At 36.1% G+C, this 20,780-nt stretch overlaps 1 protein-coding gene across 1 annotated transcript; it reads left to right on the top strand.

Annotated features, from left to right (window-relative positions):
• The first annotated feature begins 720 nt into the window (after positions 1 to 720).
• LOC139732460 (uncharacterized) lies at positions 721 to 15,199 on the top strand. Its single transcript, XM_071643323.1, has 9 exons — positions 721 to 797; positions 1,803 to 1,998; positions 3,157 to 3,308; positions 5,370 to 5,506; positions 8,674 to 8,777; positions 9,625 to 11,219; positions 11,844 to 11,995; positions 13,933 to 14,135; positions 15,068 to 15,199. Exons 1-9 carry the CDS (start codon positions 757 to 759, stop codon positions 15,197 to 15,199), a joined length of 2,712 nt encoding a protein of 903 aa, XP_071499424.1. The 5' UTR covers positions 721 to 756.
• Positions 15,200 to 20,780: the final 5,581 nt, after the last annotated feature.

Raw genomic sequence — 20,780 nt, 5'->3', positions numbered from 1 at the left:
GTGTTATATTTATAATACTCCATATAGACGGTCTAACACAGTTTAGGTAGAAGAGTTCTTGAACTGAACTGTAATTCCGCGCTGTTGGATACACAGTCCTGTCGCTGTACACTGGTGCACGGAGACGCCTACATGTAAGCGCACCAGTGACGTACCCCAACACGTAGGCCTACGTGTTACTGGTTAAGGCCTACAGTGCCCCAAGCAGCGTTAGGAGAAGCGCATGGCATCTGGTCAGGCTACTAGAGTGTTGGGCCTCTCTAGAACCTAGATCTAGATTAGCTAGGAACGATGGCCCACTGCACTGGCACTACATCCCCCGTTTGTGACCTGGATCCGGATTTGATGGTTTATCTATATGCACACATCATTTGGAGGAGTGATGAGCCTCTGTCCTCCAGAAGGCGTTAGAAGCTGGATCTTGAAATTCTAGTGGAAAACTTCTAGATCCTCTCTCTAGAGAAAGTGGTCTCTAGGTTGTAGAGTTTTTCTTTAAATCAAAGTAAGATAGTGAGTATTTGTCTTTACTTAAGTGTGCTTGACTCTATCAGTTTTCAAAGAGCAAGTTGAACATTATATTTTATTGGCCATGGTGAATTAAAACACCTAAATTCTGATACTGCCTACATTAACAATAACAACCAAACTAATTGTACTTTGTACTTTGTTTTCAAATTTCTCTACTTCAAGAATTGTGTGCCAAATGACAACATTGGATGATGTCTGACCAAGCATGTCTTTGAAGTTGACATAAAAATGCTAAAGCAAACATCAGAGCTCTTCTCTTCAAATCCTCGGTGAGTAATGAGAAACGTATCCAATATTATTTGAACAAACTCTAGCTATTTTTTTTTTCATTTTTTATTCAGAGACATTCACCATGTAAAGCACTTTAAACATGATTACAAATTAGATGATCTAGTGATTCTATAGCATGTTGTAAGATGTTTGTCAAACTCCCCTTTTAGTTATGAAAGTGTATATATCTAGTTTGATATTTCAGAAAGTTTTTTGTGTTCATTGTACTTCTAGCCGCTAGCCACTATGTACAAGTTCTACAAATTAGCCTCATACCCATGTTTTTTATTTAAAAGAGATCTATGAATTTTGAAATAAACTTTTTCATGCTAAATCTATTGAAAAAAAAAGAAAAAGAAAAGACTTGGAAGATCAAGTTTACATCAAGCTTGCCAGGATATGAGTGAAAAAAAAAATCTCTCATTGAGAATGATTACTAGACTATGTGCAGTGGTATTTTCCTGTCATATTTCTTTATTGACCTTTGTTGTGGTATAAAAATATTTGTATTGTACATACAAAACATTTTCAAGAAATTATGTGAAATAAAGTACTCACCGAAGGTGGTAATTAAACAATACAAAGTCCCAGAATGGTAATGAAGTTCAATATCTCTGTAAGTAAATGATGATCTGTCGTTTTGAAGTTAATAGATAATCTTAAGCAAGAATTAAAATTAAAAAAAACAACAACAAAAGAGCAGACACATACATATAGTCTTGATTTAGTTCATTGATGTGATTTGTGTCCCGTGATAATCAGAAACTTGACTGTTTTAGCAAAATTCATCTTGCAAAAGAGGACAAGAGTTAGTTAATTTTCAAACGATTAAGTTCTTTGTAACTCAAGGTTCATGTAAATGTAGCACAGTACTCCTACATGTATGCTTTAGAAAAGCATTGATAATAATGCAGTCATGAATTTTCCATATTAAATGGGTTTTTTTTTTCTCTCTGCTTATATAGCTAATAAAAGAGGCTTGTGCTGTTTTATCTCATCCACAGTGAAAATTTCCAGCATTGTTTTGAAAGAGGAGATCGTCAATATGACTCTGCCATAAACTCAAGCCAAAGTTTCTCCAGCAGTGCTGCAAATTCACAGACCATGGCCTCCCAAATGGAGAATTCTCAGTCCAGCTCATTTGATATGTTCTCCCAGATGATGATGTCACAGCAACAGACTTATTCTCAACAAAATGAGGTGAAATATGATATGATATTCATGGAAAGATTGCAGGCATGAAGGCAAACTTCCATGTTACTCTGTGTGGCACACTATTGGTCGTTAGTACAATTTTATTTTCAGTTGTTCACAGTGTAATTGTTTACTGTCATAGTTTCAGTGATTGATGTCATAAATTTGTGTGTGTGTACATGTGTGTGTGTTCATGTTTTTATTTTTTATCGTTTTAATATATATTTTTCTATCTTGCATGTACTTGTATATATCCCATTCAAACCAACAGAGATTTGAACAAATGTATTTTCTACGTAACCAGGAATCTGGTGATATACATTATAGCATCTTTAATATGTGAGAGACAAAGGCTGTTCCACATCTAAATACATACAGCATCAGAGCAGTGATGGTCAAAGCTCTGTAACCGTAGCGATCATTGCTTCACATGGACTAAATGCACACAGAAGCTTTGATCATGCAAAAATACATAATTGTAGGTGTGATGAGTAGAGTGCGCAGAGTAGGGCACTGATTATATCATGCTAAACAGTCTGTTACCAGTGTGTACAGTGAAGGATTTTGTAATATGTTTATTGCAACTGGGTCAAGTAGAGAAATGAGCTGAGCCTTTTGAATGTTTTGAACAAGAGTGCAGAATGAAGATGATGGGCTGAAAGGGAGATGATTACAGTAAATACAGTGTATTTAAAGTTAGATATATTAGTGTGAGCAAACATTTCATGGCAACCCTAGTCAAAAGCTTGCGTCTTTGTTTGTTTGTTTGTTTGTCTTTTAAAGAGACACAGTACACATGTATCGATATGTTTATACGTTAAAGACTGTGTCCTGTGACATTTAATCCTTTTATCCTCTCATTTGATACACAGTTTATTGTTACTGTAAAACATGATATATTCGCGGCACGAAATTTTCGCGAATTGGAGCCGACGGCCTTTTTCTTGGCAAGAAATTTTCGCGAATTGCCTCTTGCGTTCAATGCATACAGTGTAGATAAGAAATTTCGCATGCATTTTAATTTCGCGAATCTTGTCGCTCGCGAAATTCGCGAAATTAAAATGCACGCGAACATTTCTCGTTTTACAGTATATGAAGTGATTGTTGGGTTGTAGGTGTAATTCTAGATAGTACATGCAGCGATTTGCTTTCACTTTGATACAGAATGCATCATCGAAATTCTACATGAAGTATATGTCCAAGCCACCATTGTTCCAGAAAGAAAATTCATCAAGGAAACCGTCCCTAACCAGACGCAGGAGCATGCAGGAAATACAGGACCTCAACAGAGAGAAGGCTAAGGAAAGAGATGATAGGTATGCTAAACTCAACAATCAATTCATTGGTACAGTGCACTCCCGTTATAACGAACACGGTTACAACGAAATTTCGTTATAACGAAGTAAAACTTCTGGTCCCAAAATTATCGCCATTGAAGTCTGTGGTACAAAATTCGCTTATAACGAACACGGTTATAGCGAAATTTCCGTTATAACGAAATCTTTTCTGAGCACCACTGACAGAGAAAAACAAAAGAAATGTGCTCCGTTATAACGAAATGCGAATCGCTTCCGAAAATACGTAGCGGAATAAGCATTTATAGCGTCTGTGCATGGGCGAACGCTTCACATCACTGTGTACGTATTCGCTCCTTGTGTCCTGCACAGTTTCCGAGGGGGACTTGCATTATTGTAATACAGCAATCTGAAATTAAACAAGGTTTGTTTTATTGTTCCGAAGGTACTTTATTACAAAACACACAGATTCTTATACACCTAAGTGTCCGTTGGTTCGGAAATGAAATAGGGTTTGTTATTACGAACATTTTGGCGTTATTCAAACAGTTCGTTATTACTAAAGTTCATTAAACCGACAATGAGATATGGTTCTTATTACAACGGTTCGTTAGTCAGGAAATGATAGGAATTCTAGACTTTCGTTAATCGGAACATTAAAAAAAGTTTCGTTAATCCAAAGGTGAAGAAGGTGTGTCCACTAACAAAACTTGGGAATTGCAAACTTCATAATCGTCTTAAGATAACCGAACCTACGAAATAACTGACCTTTCGCATTTTTTTTTTTTGGGGGGGGGGGATTTACAAACCTTCTTCGGAATAACAAACCTTATTTCATTGTCGGATTAAAAAACCTTCGGAACAGTGAATCATTCTAATTTTTTCATTTACAAACCTTCGGAATGACGAAACTCATTTCATTTTCCGATCAATGAGCCTTCGGAAAACGAACAATATATTTATATCGAAATTATGAACTTTCGGAATAACGAATCGTCGGAAAAGCGAAGCTTCAAAATAATGAACAAACCTTTGGATTCCCGGGAATGGCGAAACTTTGGAACAAAGAGTCTTTCGGAGTAACGAACTTAAGAAAATACTCTTTGGAATAAATCTGTAACGGAATCCTTAACTATCATTTTCTATACGACTTATTGTGTGACAAAAACCAACTTTATGCTGTTTTTTAAATGTAACATCCAAACGAAATTAAGAAGGTACCATCCCATTTCACATAGCTATCCAGTGTATGATGAGTATTCAACAAACATAATATGACATATTTATGGGTGGTTACCTTGTTTTTGTTATATATTGTATTTGTTCGGTTATAACGAAATTTCGTTATAACGAAAGAAAACGGCCAGTCCCGAGCATTTCGTAATAACGGGAGTGCACTGTAGTATGTACGGTATATTCCACGTTTTTCAACATCAAACATTCAATTCTATTACAATATGTATGTACCTTTTTTTAGGATCGTTCTGTTCTGGACATCTCAGCCATTTCGAAATCAATTTTCTTGAAATAAATGTTGAATTCCTCTTTGAAGTACATGCTCTTTCATATTTTGTAAGAGGTTTCTCCTTATCTCAACAAAAAATGTTAGAAACCTGAAGTAAGGTCTCAACCAAAGCTATACGACCCCTTTAAATGACATTTTTTAAACACTTTTAGTAGGCTTTTATTCAAGTGTGTTCTGATGTATTAGTGTCAAGACTAGACTTGCCAAAATTTTACTTAACAAGCTGGTATTGTAATGGAAGCTCATTAATTTAAATTGCCAAAGCCATTGTAAAAATCCACATATTCTCCAAGTCCAGGAGTAGTGGTTTTGCTAGATTGTTTTAGATATTGATGTGACAATCTGCTGATAAAAATTTGAAGGAAGGCTTAAACTGATGTGATTGTGGTACCATTTTACAAGTAATAGTCACATGATAATTAGATGGTATTTTCACTTTGACGATGCACAAATATGTTCTGATGCAAACATACAAGTGTATGCACTGCCCTTTGGTATGTACCGGTAGTGCTGGCTGGTCACAATTGTTACTTTCCTTCATTCACTTTTTATGTTAGAGATCTCATCAACACCTTCATAGCCATTGTGAAGGAGTGTTCAAATGAAGTCAAACATGCGACATCTGCCATAAAGAAGGACTTGGATTCAAACATCGCTGAGACGACAAAACGAAGTGCAGATCTCATCACAAAAAGTATGTTATAATGAAATCCTAATCTTAGGTATGCACTTGATAGCATAACATTATCTCTTGATGATGTATGATTGACAGTGGTCTTCCACCTACTGTACGCAGCAACCTTTATGTGCCATAACCGTATACGCTGTTATTTTCGTGAATGAGGAGGTCATAGACATTTTCGTTAGATGTTGTTTTTCGCGAACTGACGCCGACGCTAACGTAAATCCACTATTACCCAAGCACATGGAGATATATTCGCGTGCTTTTAAATTCGCGATCCAACTGTGATTTGCGAAATTCATGAAAATTAAACCCTCGCAAAAATAACAGCTTATACAGTATCCATTTTCAAATGATTCATGACATATGCAAATAATGCACAGGTTAGAGTGCGTTAGCAGAGATGCAGATTCGAGTGTCAGAGACTCCAACTCTCCCGTTTTCGACGGGAGATCTCCCGCCGAAAACCCATTTTTGCAAAATCTCCCGTTCTCCCGTTTGAGATTTAATTTCTCCCGCCCTGGCTCTCTGTCTCCCGTTGGAAAGGATTTCTTACTTTATTACTATCGTGTGTTGAAAAAATAAGCCTTAGATAGTACAAGAGCGCATCTAGAACCCTAGGAACTTCGCGCTTCGCACACATCAATTTGGAGTCTCCCGTTTGCTAGGGGTTTCAGGCGGGAGAATCTCCAGATCAGAAGGTGCTTTGGGTTGGAGTCTCTGGAGTGTATTTACAATGGTGAAACATGCACGACATTGTGCATACTCTAGAGTGAGCTGCATCTCCACTAACATCACAAACTTAAACCTGTGCATTATTTGATAAAAATGGGTCTATGAACTATTATTCTTGTACACTGTACCTTTATGGGTGAATACCAGTCAGCTACATGTAGAACTTGCTCAAAAGTCAAGATGTTCAAAGATATTGTTCCAAGCACTGAGCACGAGCTTTAATAGAAGCTTAGAAGTGATTGATTGTGTGCTTGTAACTGATTAAGTTTGCACTTGTAAAGTATATACATTGTAACATCAGTGAGTGTGCAGTTATGCTTTTTGCTGCACACTCTTTACACTCCCCTGCATCTCTATCTCTCCCCTATTCAAACCACTTTTTTGTGACATAGTGCAAAGTTTTGTAATTACCTTACAAATATGGTTCTCATTGGTGTTCAGAGTACATTGGTTATCATTTGAGATATGAGAACTTGTTTTCAAATGATAAGATTCCCTGCCTCATACCCCTATGTAAGAACATTAGAGATTTACGCAAATCAAATGTCAGAGAACAATTAAGATGCAAAACCCAGTGATTCCGCAACAGATCAGTACCGTATCCCATTGATTTGTTGAATTCTTTTTAATCAGGTTGGTAATGATATATTATTTGTATGGTATTTTGTACAAACTAAGTTGCAGATTGTTTGTATGTTACATAATTTACATAATTTATATTTTATTGTTCGGATGCACTATTTATGAGGCATTATGGCAATGGGCTTTTATACCTATCTCGCTCTCTCCTATCTCTCTCCCTCTCTCTTGCCCTCGCTTCTTTCTTCCTATCTCTCTCTCTCTCTCTCCCTCTCTTCAAATTACTTTTACGCGAAATAGCGCAACGTTTTAAAAATCGCCATCTAAATAATGGTTCTCAGGGGTGTACAGAGTTTATTGGTTGTCTTTAGAGATCTTTCTGCAATATTCATACCTCTACATCAAAAGAGTATACCAAGCAATATGACAATGTCCGTTTGATACGGTTTCATGGGGCGCCCTCCCCGTCCATCAGTGGTCATAATGATAATCATGCGATCGAAATTTAATAAGCCACATTTTTACAATATTTTTGTTGTGCAATAATTATTCCTGAATGTTATGATATTGTAATATTTTCTGTGAGTTTTTGGAATGTTTTTTTTTCTGATCCATATATTTTGTGTGTATTTCACATCTGCATTCATAAGATTGATATTTTATATCTATTATACGATTTATATGGATAAGGTAGTTTGGTTTTTATCTAATTTTGATCAATAATGATGTACAGTATTGTTAAAAAGATAGCAAAGTTAAGAGATTATATGGATTGAAATGATGATTTTGATAGAAATAGAAGATGAAAACAAATATATTTGATATTTTATATCTTTTTGCATATCTCTTCCCTAGTATTCTCTTCTGTCTCTTTCTATCTTTCTTGCTATCTCCTTTTTACAAGTACCCCTTCTGTGTTTCTCTCTCTCTGTCTCCATACACAAGTGTTTGATATCTCTTGTTATCACTGCCCCCTTAAATTATTTCTCAGCACATGTATAAACAAAATATAAAAGTTGTTGCAGAAGTATAATGATTTGTGTGTTTTTATATATATATATATATATATATCTCCGTTTCCATACATGAGTGTTTGACATCTCTTATATGTTATCACTGCCGGCCTATTTTTTTTTTCAGCACATGTATTTGATGTAAACAAGATGTAAACAAAATTTGAAAGTTGTCGGAGAAGTGTAATGATTTGTGTATTTTTGATATATTTTTGTCTATACGTTTGTGTATGTATATGATGGTGATATGAAGATTATGTTTAGTAAGAAAATAAAGAGCACATGTGTGACTCATTTCAGTGCTTGTGATTGGCTACATTCTTGAACCTTTGTTATAAGAAGCATTGTCTTCAAATCCTGGGGGGGAAAAAAATCTGCTACAAGTTTTGCAGAATGCAAGTGAAACTGCTGGTAGAAAGTACAAATCTATCTTAGTACATATTCATCTTATAGTCATTGTAACAGGAAAACATGTTTTTGTAGTTTTTACACTGAGCTTCGTGTAAACACTTCATTGAGATATGGCATCATCATATGTTATTCAGATTAAATTGTGGTGCCTAACATATATGAGGTAGCTTTACAAGTCAGATCATTCAATAATCAGTATTGTGTTCACGTCGTGCATATCTGTTGTATATGAATAACCACTTATTTCTTGTTTTACTGTACCATGTGGTTGGTTTGCAATGATGGCTTGTATGCATCACTGGTTTTGGATTTTAAAGCGCATCTGCTGTTACACAGCCAGATGAACATCTAGATATACTGTGCACTCTCTCATATGTTTGCATGAGGACAAATATTTCTCAGAAACCACATACATTATACCTTTTCCATCTTACTATGCAGTCACTGGGGAGCTCTCACAGTACCACAAGCAGCTCATTGACATGTTGAAGACCAGAGAAGACCATGACACTCAAATTCAGAGCTTGATGGAAACCATTGCCTCTGTAAGTATGAATGTAATGTATGATTTCCTTCACCCTTACATGTACATCCTTGCAAATTGATTTCATTAGAGTAAACTTAAAGAAACCTGTCTTGAGTTTAAAATGAAAATCCCCTCCATGGCAAAGTAGACTTCAGTATTCCCTTGACTTGATATATCCATATACTAAGAGCTGCATACAGTGAAAAGAGAGAAAAAAGAGTGGTGTGAATGGCATCATTTTCATCAGCTAGTATGAATTCACAATGTCATCCTGTAGTCTTGGGTGTGGGTAGGAGGTATTTCTGATTGTTGATTTCAATCTTCAATTTGATTTTCTATGTCATTAGAAGAAAAAAAATGGCATAAGTTTGTAAACCAGGGACTTTTATATTCATGAATATTTGACACCAGGACATGGCTCATTTGAATGTGTGCGTGTTTATTTCCAATACCCTACATTTGTGCAATATTTTCATCTCTGAGTATGATTTCACAGTATCACCCTGTAGTCTTGGGTGTGTGTAGGTGGTTTTTTAAATCACTAAGTAGATTCTTCAGTTTGATTTTCTTTGTCATTTGAAGAAAAAAAAACGGCAGAAGTTTGTAAAGTACCGGTAGAGACTTTCATATTCATAAAGATTCAACACCAGGACATGCCTCGTCAGCATATATGTTTGTTTAGGTATGGTACCTTACTCTTTGTACTTCTTTTTGAAGGATGTTTGTCTACTATTACATGAAATATCTAATGTGCACTATTTCTGATTGCTATGTCTAAATTGGTCATGAATTGCTTGACTTGTGTTCAACAAAAGTGAAGCAATGAGTGAAAATAAATGTTAACTTCTTTTCCCCGACCTGTACAGAAAGACGCACAGATTAGAATCTTGGAATCTGAACTGGATTTAGCAAAGAAGGACAGGAATGAGCATTTGTTGAAAGCCATGTTAGACATGTGCACAGAGCAGCAGAGCTTGACAAGGCAACACTTGGATAAGGTCCATGAAGGCCAGCTGAACATCACGGAGCAGCAAACCAAGCTGTTGGAGGAAACTGAAAAGAGCCATGCCACCTTGTCAAAGGTCACAGCAGCATGTGATGCAGGTGCTTCGGCAAGTGGACACCATGTAGGAGCTCCACAGGGTAATCCACAGCGAGACAGGATGGGACATTATCCTTCTTCCACATCTGCTCTAGCTGATGGTGCAGTTGGTGCCAGACAAAGGCACGTATCTGGTCCAGTGTGGAGTGGAAATGTGTTACAGCCAAAGTCAATGGAACAATCCAATTTTACCAGAGCAAACTCCTCTAACCAGGGGAACAGCCACTACTTCAATCCGTCAGTTCAGCAGCCACCAATGGTCAATCGTGAAAGATGTGGTGGAGCGAATACTCGCCCAGCCTCAAATCTCTTCCAGAATCAATCAGCTAGTGCCCAAAGTACAGATTTCCATTCTGATATATCTACATATGATTATTGCATGCCACAACATCTTACAAGGCAAGCTACTGCTCAATACAATCAACCCCCCTCAAATCAAAGGTTGATGGCACATGAGTCTTACCCTATTGGTCAGCACTCAGGAATAGTGCAGAACTTTTCTCGTGAGCAGCAGAGCATTTCAGTATCATCTGGCTTCCAAGGACTTGGAAACAGGCCATCCTGTATCAGCCACTTTGCCAACAAATTCAGCAGCCCAAACTATGATGCAACTGGAAAGCAACTCTGGAGCAAGAAAAATGTGGGACCTTCTCCAGTTGCAGCTGTAGCTCCTCAAATGCACAAGGAAAATTCTGTCCCTGACATTCAGAGCACTCAGTCAGCATCACAGCCCAGACGTCAAAAATGCACACAAAAGTCAAGGAGTAGGACCCACTTTGGATCAAGGAAGAGGCAAAAAAGAGCTCGTACAGTAGCGGTACAGCCACAGAGGAAGTCTGCACGCATATCAGCCAGAGACAGCCAGTGTGGGGATGAAGATTCAAACACTACCAGTGCTCCGGCACCAGCACAATCAGGAAAACAAAGGAAACGCAAGAGTGCCCAAACAGGTGACATGTATAAATGTCAACAGTCCCACCAGAGGAACATGACTGAAGCTCTTGCAAGTGCAGTAAACAGTACAGAGAGATGCAGAAGTAATGCCAGCAACCAGCAGTGTAGTGGCCCTGCGTCATATGTGATGCCAGCTAAAACAAGGCAGCGTATGTACCAGCAACCAAGGGGTATTCCTGGTGTGAACACAATACCTTTCAAATCTAAGCCTCTGGAGAAATATTCCACAGATGTCCTGGAGAGTTATTCCTCTGAAGACTCATGTGATGAGGATGAGTACTCTTTTCAAGATGAGCCCAAGGAACTGCACAGGGAGACCAGCCAGAAGGTACACCCAGACACTAGAAGGAATTCTACCTCTGTCTTGAAGGTAGAGCAGGCAGTTGAAGAGGTGTTTTCAAAGAAGTGAGTATCTTATATTAGAAATACTCAACACTTTCTTGTCACTGAGATATTTCATTCATTTCTGTGAGTAATGCATTTGACATCATTTTTTTTTTTTTTTTTGGGGGGGGGGGGGGTGCTTTACCAGAATCAAGTCTGGCTTTCATGAAGTCTATTGACACTAGGCCAAAATTCAAGACCATGTTTGTCCAGATTGAATGCTATTATTATGCAATTAATGAATATTGATAAACTTCATCATTGCAGTCCATAATACATTTTTTTTTATATAAAAGCTCACCTTTATGTGATTTCTGCTAAATATCTCTGGAGATGTAGTGGATATTACAATATCTTGCATTTAATATTAGCTCAGCGTACAAAGGTATTCAGCCAGGATGAAGGAAGGCATCATTTGCATTCTCTTTAATTTTTATTGAATGTTCACAGCATCTTTCCATGGCTTCAATATACTATTCAGGGAAATAAGATGATACTGCTATGAATTGGATATGGTAGTAAGTGTACTGCATGAGCCTTCATTCTTAGCCACAAAAAGCCAATTTATTCTTCAACCTTTTGCAATGTTTTTACAAAATAACAGCTTCAGTGTATGAGACAAAGAAATGACATTTTTTTTTTCAGGTCAATTTTGACATATGCAAAATCCAGAAAGACCAAGCTCACACCAGCTTCACAGCCTAGAAAGAAATTACCAAGTGGTCAGTTGCACCTGTCTAATGAAGATGTGGTGGTCATTGAGACTGACCAACACTTTGGACAAGAGGACACACAAGGTGAGTTAAACTTTGTTATGGAAGGTTTCCCTCATGTTTAAAAAGGAGTTGATTATGCATTCTTTGGAGTATCAGTATCTGTGTGATACATTGTAATAACCTTCCTGTTTCTTGTGAAGCATGCATGAGATTAGCATTTCAACATTTTACCGGGTCAGTTCAAAACACCATAGCATTGTGCTTCAGAAAGCACTCACATTTTTTTTTCATTGTTTTTGATATATTCATACACTTTGAAATTGTGTCAAATGGTAGATAAGTTTCCAAATTTTCATTTCTTGAACAGATGTGCTTCAGTAAGAAACTGTTCCTTCTTTGTTCACCATATTACCTTGCAGTTTTATTGCTGTGATATCTTCGGATTTATACAGGTTTTGCCATTATGGTCCTGAACCTTAGCTAGATCACAATGTGTAGTCATCTTGCAGCAGAAATTTACCACTGAGGCCTCCAGAAATAAATCTATGTTTTGGGTTTTTATTTATATGTCATATATTTATTTATCTATTTATTTATTTTTTTGAGGGTGAGTGCTGTTTGAATTAAGCAGTTTTGTGCAAGTTTGTGTGCTTGCAGCAATTTTGAAACAACACCATCATTTGATAATCTTTAACCCTAAAAAGACTGGGCTATTTTGGTAGCTCGAAAGACTGGGGGGGGGCCTAAAGGCCCCCCCCCCCCCTTAAGATTTCGGCCGTGGATCGCGCGATCGCCGCGAAAATTTGCACAATGGTAGTGTGCGATGTAATCTACAAGATAGTATATTCAAATTTTCCAAAATAGTCTTCTTTTACTTTATTTTGATTAATTATGCTAATTTATGCGAGAAATCAGACTCTTTGATCTAAATCAGTAAATAAAGCTCCAAAAGTGCTCATTTTTGGTCTAATTATTCTTTGTGGCATTCTTAGCAAATGCACTTGAAAAAAAATTCGGTATCAAAATTAATTTCTTAATTATTTTATTGTTTCATGAATTTCTTATGTATTTTTTGTTTTTTTGACCTTTTGTTTTTGTTGTTTTTTTAAGCAAAATTTGTGGCAGACACTTTTTCAAGCATAATACTCCTAAAACAAATTGATTTTAGCCATTGAGAGTAAAAATAAGCATATTTATATGAACCATGTGAAAAAACTCAATTTGCATTGACTTTGTACACAAAATCACATTTTTGAGCCATTTTCGGCCTCACATGCATGTACAAAATGTTATGTAACTTCAGAATCGTACCCCCGGGCGTCACAAATTTGGTGTCAAAATGTGCGGGAAACTTGAAAGAAAAAAGTCATAGAGCATCGCGGCGAGAGCATTGCGTGTTGCAGAGTAATCGCGCGAAATGTCGAGGGGGGGGGGGGCCTTTTAGGCCCCCCCCCCAGTCTTTTTAGGGTTAAAAACAATTCAAATATAGATGGCATATTTTCAAGCATTTTTCTCTGAGAGTTAGTGAAAATCGTGAAAATTACCTTGGGTCAAATTTTGTTTTTATATACCCAGCATCTTCCAGAAAGAACTTGGTTCCAGAAAGGATTCCAGTCGTTGAAAGTGATGATGATGACAGCTCTCAGGAGATTTACTTTTCTTTGAAACTGCCGGAGTCCATAGGTAAAAGCTCACCTAAAGTTCTATTAATGCCATTTTGCACTTGAAAGACATTGATAAGTTACAGTCACTCTCAATTGATGAAAATAGAGATTATCACCTGTTACACATTGCAAATTCAGTTATTGTACTGTATGTCATTGGAAAATACTTCCCAAGTAATATTGAAATACCAAGATAAGAAACTAGTAAGATGATATAAATTTGAAAATGCCTCATGAAGAAGCACAGAAGAATTGTATCAGCTGTATAGAGAGTCCATGCAGATGAATTTATACTTTCAGCTTTGTAAGTAAGCATGTAGAGCAATATATTGTTCATGCCTGCTTGATATCCAGGTACCCAGAATGATGAGGACTGCAAACAGTCCTTGTGGTCATCGTTGATATCTCCTGGTGTGAAAAGTCAGCTTCCAGAGCCTTGCGGCTCAGAATTTGACTCCGAGAGCTCACAAGACTGTTATTCAGTCGCAGCCCCTTTGAAAAGCAAGAGAAGTCAACAGGCATATGGAAGACGTCAGGACGGTCCTGGAAACAAGCATGTAAATTACACACTTTACCCTCAGATCTGTATGATATAAACTGGAATATATAAAAGAATAACAAAATAAAACATGTGTATATATATATGTGTGTATATATTTATATGTGTGTGTGTATATATATTTATATATATATCATATAGTTATACAGTAAACTTTGTAAGCAAGTTGATGTCACATAAGTCAACAAACTGCATAAGTCAACACGATGAAAAAGTTGTGGCCTGAATTTTTATTTCGTTGTAACCGGAATTTTGTTATAGCCGTGTTTGTTATAATGGGAGTGCACTGTAGATACACGTTTATAAATATGTGTGGATATAATGGAGAGAGATTGATACCTTATGGGGCATCTATGTATACACATAATGTTTTATCTATCATGACAGGGAATAAGCTGCTATTTAATGCATGTATGTACTGTTTATATGTGTGCATATATATATATATATATATATATATATATATATACATATATATATATATATATATATATATATATATATAACAAAAACATTGATAGTAATGGTTGAGCTGCTTTTGAAAGTCAATGGGAATACTAGCATAATATGAATTGATTTCATCAGCCTGGTAGAAATTAAAAATCTTATTGGATTTACCACTTTCAACAATGATTATGTAAAAAGCAATACTTAGGATTAAAATCCAAACATATGCATAGAATGTTGTAGTTCTCTAAGTACAATGTAATACATATAAGAAGTGATACTGTTTGATGCATTCTACATTTTAACAAAGTTTTTTATGCTGGCAATATTGCTAGAGACCCTTGCGATGAAATTGTGCAACAAGGTATTTAGTATCCTGTTTTCTGTTATTAAAGCCTCCCTTTTTTTATTTGCCTGTGAATTCCTCATTGATTGGAACAATACAATTGCATTACTGTATTGTGTTTACCCATTCTCTTCCAGGTTCTAAACACAAGTCGTAAGCGTAGAATGATATTTGGCTCCCAGGACAACCTCGGCCAGACTGTAGCCTACATTGGTAAATCTATTCAGGACAGGAGACAAGGCTGTTGCCCGACATCAGTCTCCAGCTAGTCTGCTGTGAAGCCGTCTTTCTTCTTCTTTTTCTTATCAGTTGTTTTTTTCCCCTTACACAGACAGTGATTGTTTGTGTGTCTCTCTTCATAGACATGTGTGTAGAATGAAGTGGTCATCATCATTGGTGACTTTTGATCACTTACCTCTGTGACATGATTTGACAGTCTGTCCAAATGTGGAAATTCATTTAGCTATAAGATATTTTTGGTTTCAAACAGATGTTGTGCAGTACCATCACATGTTCCATATACTAAAGTATGACATGGACAATGAGAGATGTGGAGACCATTTGACTCAGATAGCATTATTGGGTTTTTACATTGCCTCCATTTATCTAAGTGAAATCAAGCAAGGTACCCGAGTGTACAACTACAGCATTATTATCACAGTGTGTGTTGTTTGGTTCACAATTGTGGGACTGGAATAGCCACAATCAATCTACAGAAAGTTACAAAATGAATGTGACATCAATTTGCTTTTCCTGCTGTCTGTAGTAAGTTGTAAAAGAAGAGAAGATCCATTTTGATTTTGATGTTAATGAACTTGTATATGGATATTGATATGAATGTGTTTAATTTGTATACATTTATATATTATATATATATATATAGTGTATATGTATATATATATATATATATATATATATATATATATATATATATATTGTGTGTGTGTGTGTGTGTATGAAGAATTTGAATGCAGAAACAGATGAATGCCATTTCAAAATCTTCTATAAAGTGAAGTTGTCATTGAACAGAAAAAAATGTTTTCAATGATACTGCACTTATTACCTAGCAAAATATTTTTGAAGATATTAAAATTATCACATATTTTCACTACATTGTATTTTCTTTTGTTTATCAACAGCTCAAATATCTCAAATTAATACAAATGGATACATCTGTCTTTGCATTTTAACTAAATATTCATATGTATCAGTATATATATATATATATATATATATATATACCTATATATGTAATATGTATTAAAACATATATGCATTTAACTTGTTAATTTTGGAATGCATTTTCTATTCTGTGGGACTGACGGTATGTAGCTGTCATTCATTTGTGCAGAATCCTCTGTCCAATGATTGTAACCAGCCAGCATGTGGTTTACTTTCTACATAGCAGGCATGATATATCTGTATGTGCAGGGGTATTGCACATTCCTTTTATTGACTCGATTGATACTGGTTTCTGATTATCATTTTTATATTGTATGTTTATTGTCTATTACATAACATATACATTGTACACATGTATGTATGAATAGCTAACATATGTATCTAATAGATTTACAACTGTTCCAAAACTGTAAGCATTTTCTTACATTTTTGTTTTAGTATTCTACTTACCTTGTTCATTATACATGTTGTTCAACTGCACCTTGGAAGTATTTATTGATGAACATTATATACATATTTATCTTCAGAGAAATGTGATACAGATGAGAGTATAATATACAATACACACATATATATATATATATATATATATTTGCTTAATTTATGGAATACTGTTGTGTTTGATGAAGACAGATGGGCGAGGGAATGTGAAGTGTGTTGAGTGATAGATGTTTGTGTTTTCTGTTTCCTGTTTTAAGTTTTGTCGTAATCTTATTAAATTTTGTTGTACATTTAATCTTGCCATCTAATGCCCATGTGTTGCATGCAAATCATTCTTGCCTAGAACGTAATGTTTATTCTAGAGTTGTATAGAACACCAACACTCGGGAAGGAATGGTATGCTGTATTAGGTCTAAATGTATCGAAATATGTGTGACAACTCATTTACCATAGCGCTATAAGGCAGTCGAGATTCTGCCCTCGTCACCTTGAATACTCAACATGTTTTGTTGCGTGTTGTGATATACCTTTACAGAATTAATATATAGAGGTTTTTAATCAATGTAGAAACTTTGTAAACCAGTGCAATTTGTGCCAAAACGTGCCCGGCGGATAGATGTGTGCGCTTTGCAAGCAGACCTTTATTTGATATTTATAGTGAATTCCCGTGTGGTATTTATTTTATCGCCCAAAGCTATCCAGAGAAATGGCATGGGAAACGAAGTATTGATGTAGGAGGGTGGATCGACACGTGAGATATCACTAGCATCATCTCGCTGCAATGTCTTCTTTCTTTGATTCTACGTCTGGCATCGTGGATTGGAGATGATTGCACCTGTATGCTTATGACACATGTTAATTCCCCCAGCTGCCACTTGGAGGCGACAAGATGATGAAGCACCAAGCTGGGTGTTACACTGGGAGAATGGTTTATTAGTCACCCTTTACTTAGGGGCAGCGCCCAGATTGAAGTTTAGTTTACTGTAGACAATTTCACCTCTACGTCTATCTAGATGCGTATGAATACAAAAACGTGCTTGGGATTTGATTCACTTGGTGACCTTCAAGTTCAGGTTGTGCATATTTTGAATTGCCATTTTCGTGCACATTTTTTTTTTTTGATATTATTTTGTTTTTATATTTGTGTTTGTGTTTTACCAGGGAACTATGAGATGACATGCAGGAGTTTATGTCAATCCTGGGGTCAATAGCAGAGTGACTGTGTAATATACATATTGTACATTATACATTAAAATTAATGAATATAAAACATTTCTGCTATATTTACACTAATACAACATAACAGTAGACAGTATTTTTGGCAGATTTGAAGAGTTAAATTTTTGGCAAATTTGAAGTTCTTTATTGGAAAATGGTTTTTTAAATGCATTTTGCGTACACCACATAGGAAGTAGATTGATGTAAATTGCAATGGTATGAAAATACGGGAGGAGCGTAAGGAGACGAATATTACTTTTTTTTTCTTTAAGACTGATGCTTCTCCCTCCCTCCCCCCCCCCCCCCCAAAAAAAGTTTGCATCTGTGTTTAAGACATTAGGTTTTAAATTGAATATTTGTATAATAATTATGATTATTTTTACACGATTTTGAATGTTATTCTTTAATGGTTTTTGCATGACTTGGAAATTTAACGACAATGTTGATTTGTTAAGTACAGGTTCATCTAGGTGTTGTGAATTCTTAAATCATTATGTAACTATGCAGTGTCATTTCTTCTTCAAAAATTAAATCAATTCACATGGTACTCACAGGGATAACAAGACTGCTTTCATTTGTGATAGTTCTGTTATAGAGCCTCTTTTACGTTAGACGCGTACGTGTACACGAGTTTGTTTAAAGAATTATCGATTAGAGAAGATTAGTGTCTCTTGTAATACTTTACTCTATCAGCCACATGACAGTGAGTTATAAGAGCCATTCAATCTAAATGCCAATCTTTCCATTGTATCTTGTATAATGCATTTGTCATGAACTCGAACAACACGCTTAATACGTAGGTCTATATAGTACATGATTGTATGCAAGAGACAAAATCTATCACACCGCATGCAAATGAAAAATAAGTCATGAACGTGACACAGCAGACCAGAAAGAAGAACAACTGACATCATCATCCATCTGTACAAGTACATAAACATGTATTTTAGAAAGTGGGTTGCATCTACTAGTAGAGATGAAAAGTGTGATAACCATAAAGATTTGTATATTTTACAAGAATGATGGCATAATGTACAAAACCTTGTATTCCGTCCATGTTAACACTGTACTATCTTGTACATTATGCACACTTATCTTTATCGTTAGATTAAACTACTTAGTAAGTAGTCACGACATTCAGAAACCAAGAGCGTGTTTTGACACTTTCAGTATGACGTATGCATTGCATGTACGCAATCCAATTTTGTAAATCCAAGCGGGGCATATATCTTTGCAATTTCTTTTTCTCTTTCTTTATGAGGATTACGAAGTAATTGGATTGCACAGTTCCTACCTTAAACCTGTATACGTTTTCTGTTGCATGTATAAATATGAAAGAATAGTCTCGTATACTGTAGTCGGAAAAAAAAAAAACTATCTTTCTCTTGATGAAACGGCGATCATAGTCAATGGTCATGTACCCTGACGTCAATCAATCTATGATCCTGTATTCCACGTCTATTTTAGCCAACAGCAGTTAAAATGCGGTCTTATATAAACCATAATGTATGCTCCTAGGTCGGCTAAAATGTTGGAGAGTGCCTTACAGGAAAATACATGTACATGTGTATTCTGAAATGTCTGTCAATGCGACTCTGCACACGTCATCCGGCTCAGCAAATCGACATGTCAAACTGCGTATTAGGTGACCAAGCCCTCTGCTCCAATCCAATTACTTTAAATGTTCCCGCAGCGTGAAACAAAATCTTGTTTGCCGTTTATCTTGTTCGCTTGGCATCTTTCTGTGCCCTTTCTAATTCTGTCGTGTTTATTTTCACACGAAAAATAAAGTTATTGATCAAGTTCATGTGGATGTGTGAAGCGTATTTTCCTTCTTTCTGAATTGTCGGAATGGTTCATGTGTGCTTGCTTGTCACATGCGTTCATGTCGGCGTAATATACTCTGTGATTTTGTCAGAAGGGCCATTCACCCTTGTTTAGCTGTGAAATCACTTTATGCATGTATACATTGTCTATATATATATATATATATATATATATATATATATATATATGTATACATACATTGTATATATATATATATATATATATATATATATATGTGTGTGTGTGTGTGTGTGTGTAGAGAGAGAGAGAGAGAGAGAGAGATACACGAATGGTAAATCAACACTTTATACCGTTTCATTTTTAAACTAAGGGTAATGACATGGTCAATCCCTTTTACATAAATATGGTTGGAGGAGTGACAACATTCAGAATGTTTACTTTCCATTTAATTTTTTGGAGTGCAGAAGAGACGATCATTGTCACTACAGGGGAAACTCGGTATAACGAACACTGCTATAACGAGATATCGGTTATAACGAGGAAATTTTCTCGGTCCCAAATTTCCTTCCACACAAGTCTATGTAAAATGCTACTCTTATAGCGAGATCGGCTATAACGAAATAACTGCTATAACGAGATAAATTTTGTGACTTCCAAACAAAGAAAAACATAGTAAATCAAACCTGCTATAGCGAGGTAAAGCAAAATGCCTTCGGTAAAGCTTCACTTCGCCTGTGCTATCATCTTCCGAGATTGTAAAGCTTGATGCGCCAAAAACTGTCTTGTACACACATAATCATTTTCTTCAATGCACTCCAGCTAGCACTGCATGTTGTACGTGTGCAGTGTGTGTGTGCACGCACACTGATAATGCTGAAAATGTGGTGGGACGGCCATATGTACACATGACATCATCATGACGTTTAGCAAGTGTGAGGCAATCTGATGCTGTGATTCGCCTTCTACTTAGGGAATTCCCCGTCTTCACACACACGCAGTCATAATGTACATACAGAATGTGTCACATACACACACAGCATTGTGCAGACCATATTCAAGCTTTCCACACATCTTGACACACACCCATACGATAACCATGCACATACCAATCCACAGACGATCTTGATACAATCGCAAGCTATATAGATTTACAAATTCAAACATCTACAATTAATAAGAAACACATTCTTGATATTGGATTTCCTTGGCAAAAACATCTTC

The sequence above is a fragment of the Diadema antillarum genome, unplaced genomic scaffold (genome assembly GCF_040938485.1).
Source record: "Diadema antillarum isolate AM-2024a unplaced genomic scaffold, OU_Dant_1.0 seq00000423_RagTag, whole genome shotgun sequence".
Taxonomy (NCBI): domain Eukaryota; kingdom Metazoa; phylum Echinodermata; class Echinoidea; order Diadematoida; family Diadematidae; genus Diadema; species Diadema antillarum.
This window is presented reverse-complemented; position numbering and strand designations above follow the sequence as displayed.

What these genes read in the sequence shown, in the direction of transcription:
- LOC139732460 (XM_071643323.1), top strand. Translation starts at nt 757, where the DNA reads ATGCTAAAGCAAACATCAGAGCTCTTCTCTTCAAATCCTCG. An exon ending in TGATGGAAACCATTGCCTCT is followed by an intron (nt 8,778 to 9,624) that starts GTAAGTATGAAT and finishes CGACCTGTACAG; the next exon opens with AAAGACGCACAGATTAGAAT. An exon ending in GAAGAGGTGTTTTCAAAGAA is followed by an intron (nt 11,220 to 11,843) that starts GTGAGTATCTTA and finishes TTTTTTTTTCAG; the next exon opens with GTCAATTTTGACATATGCAA.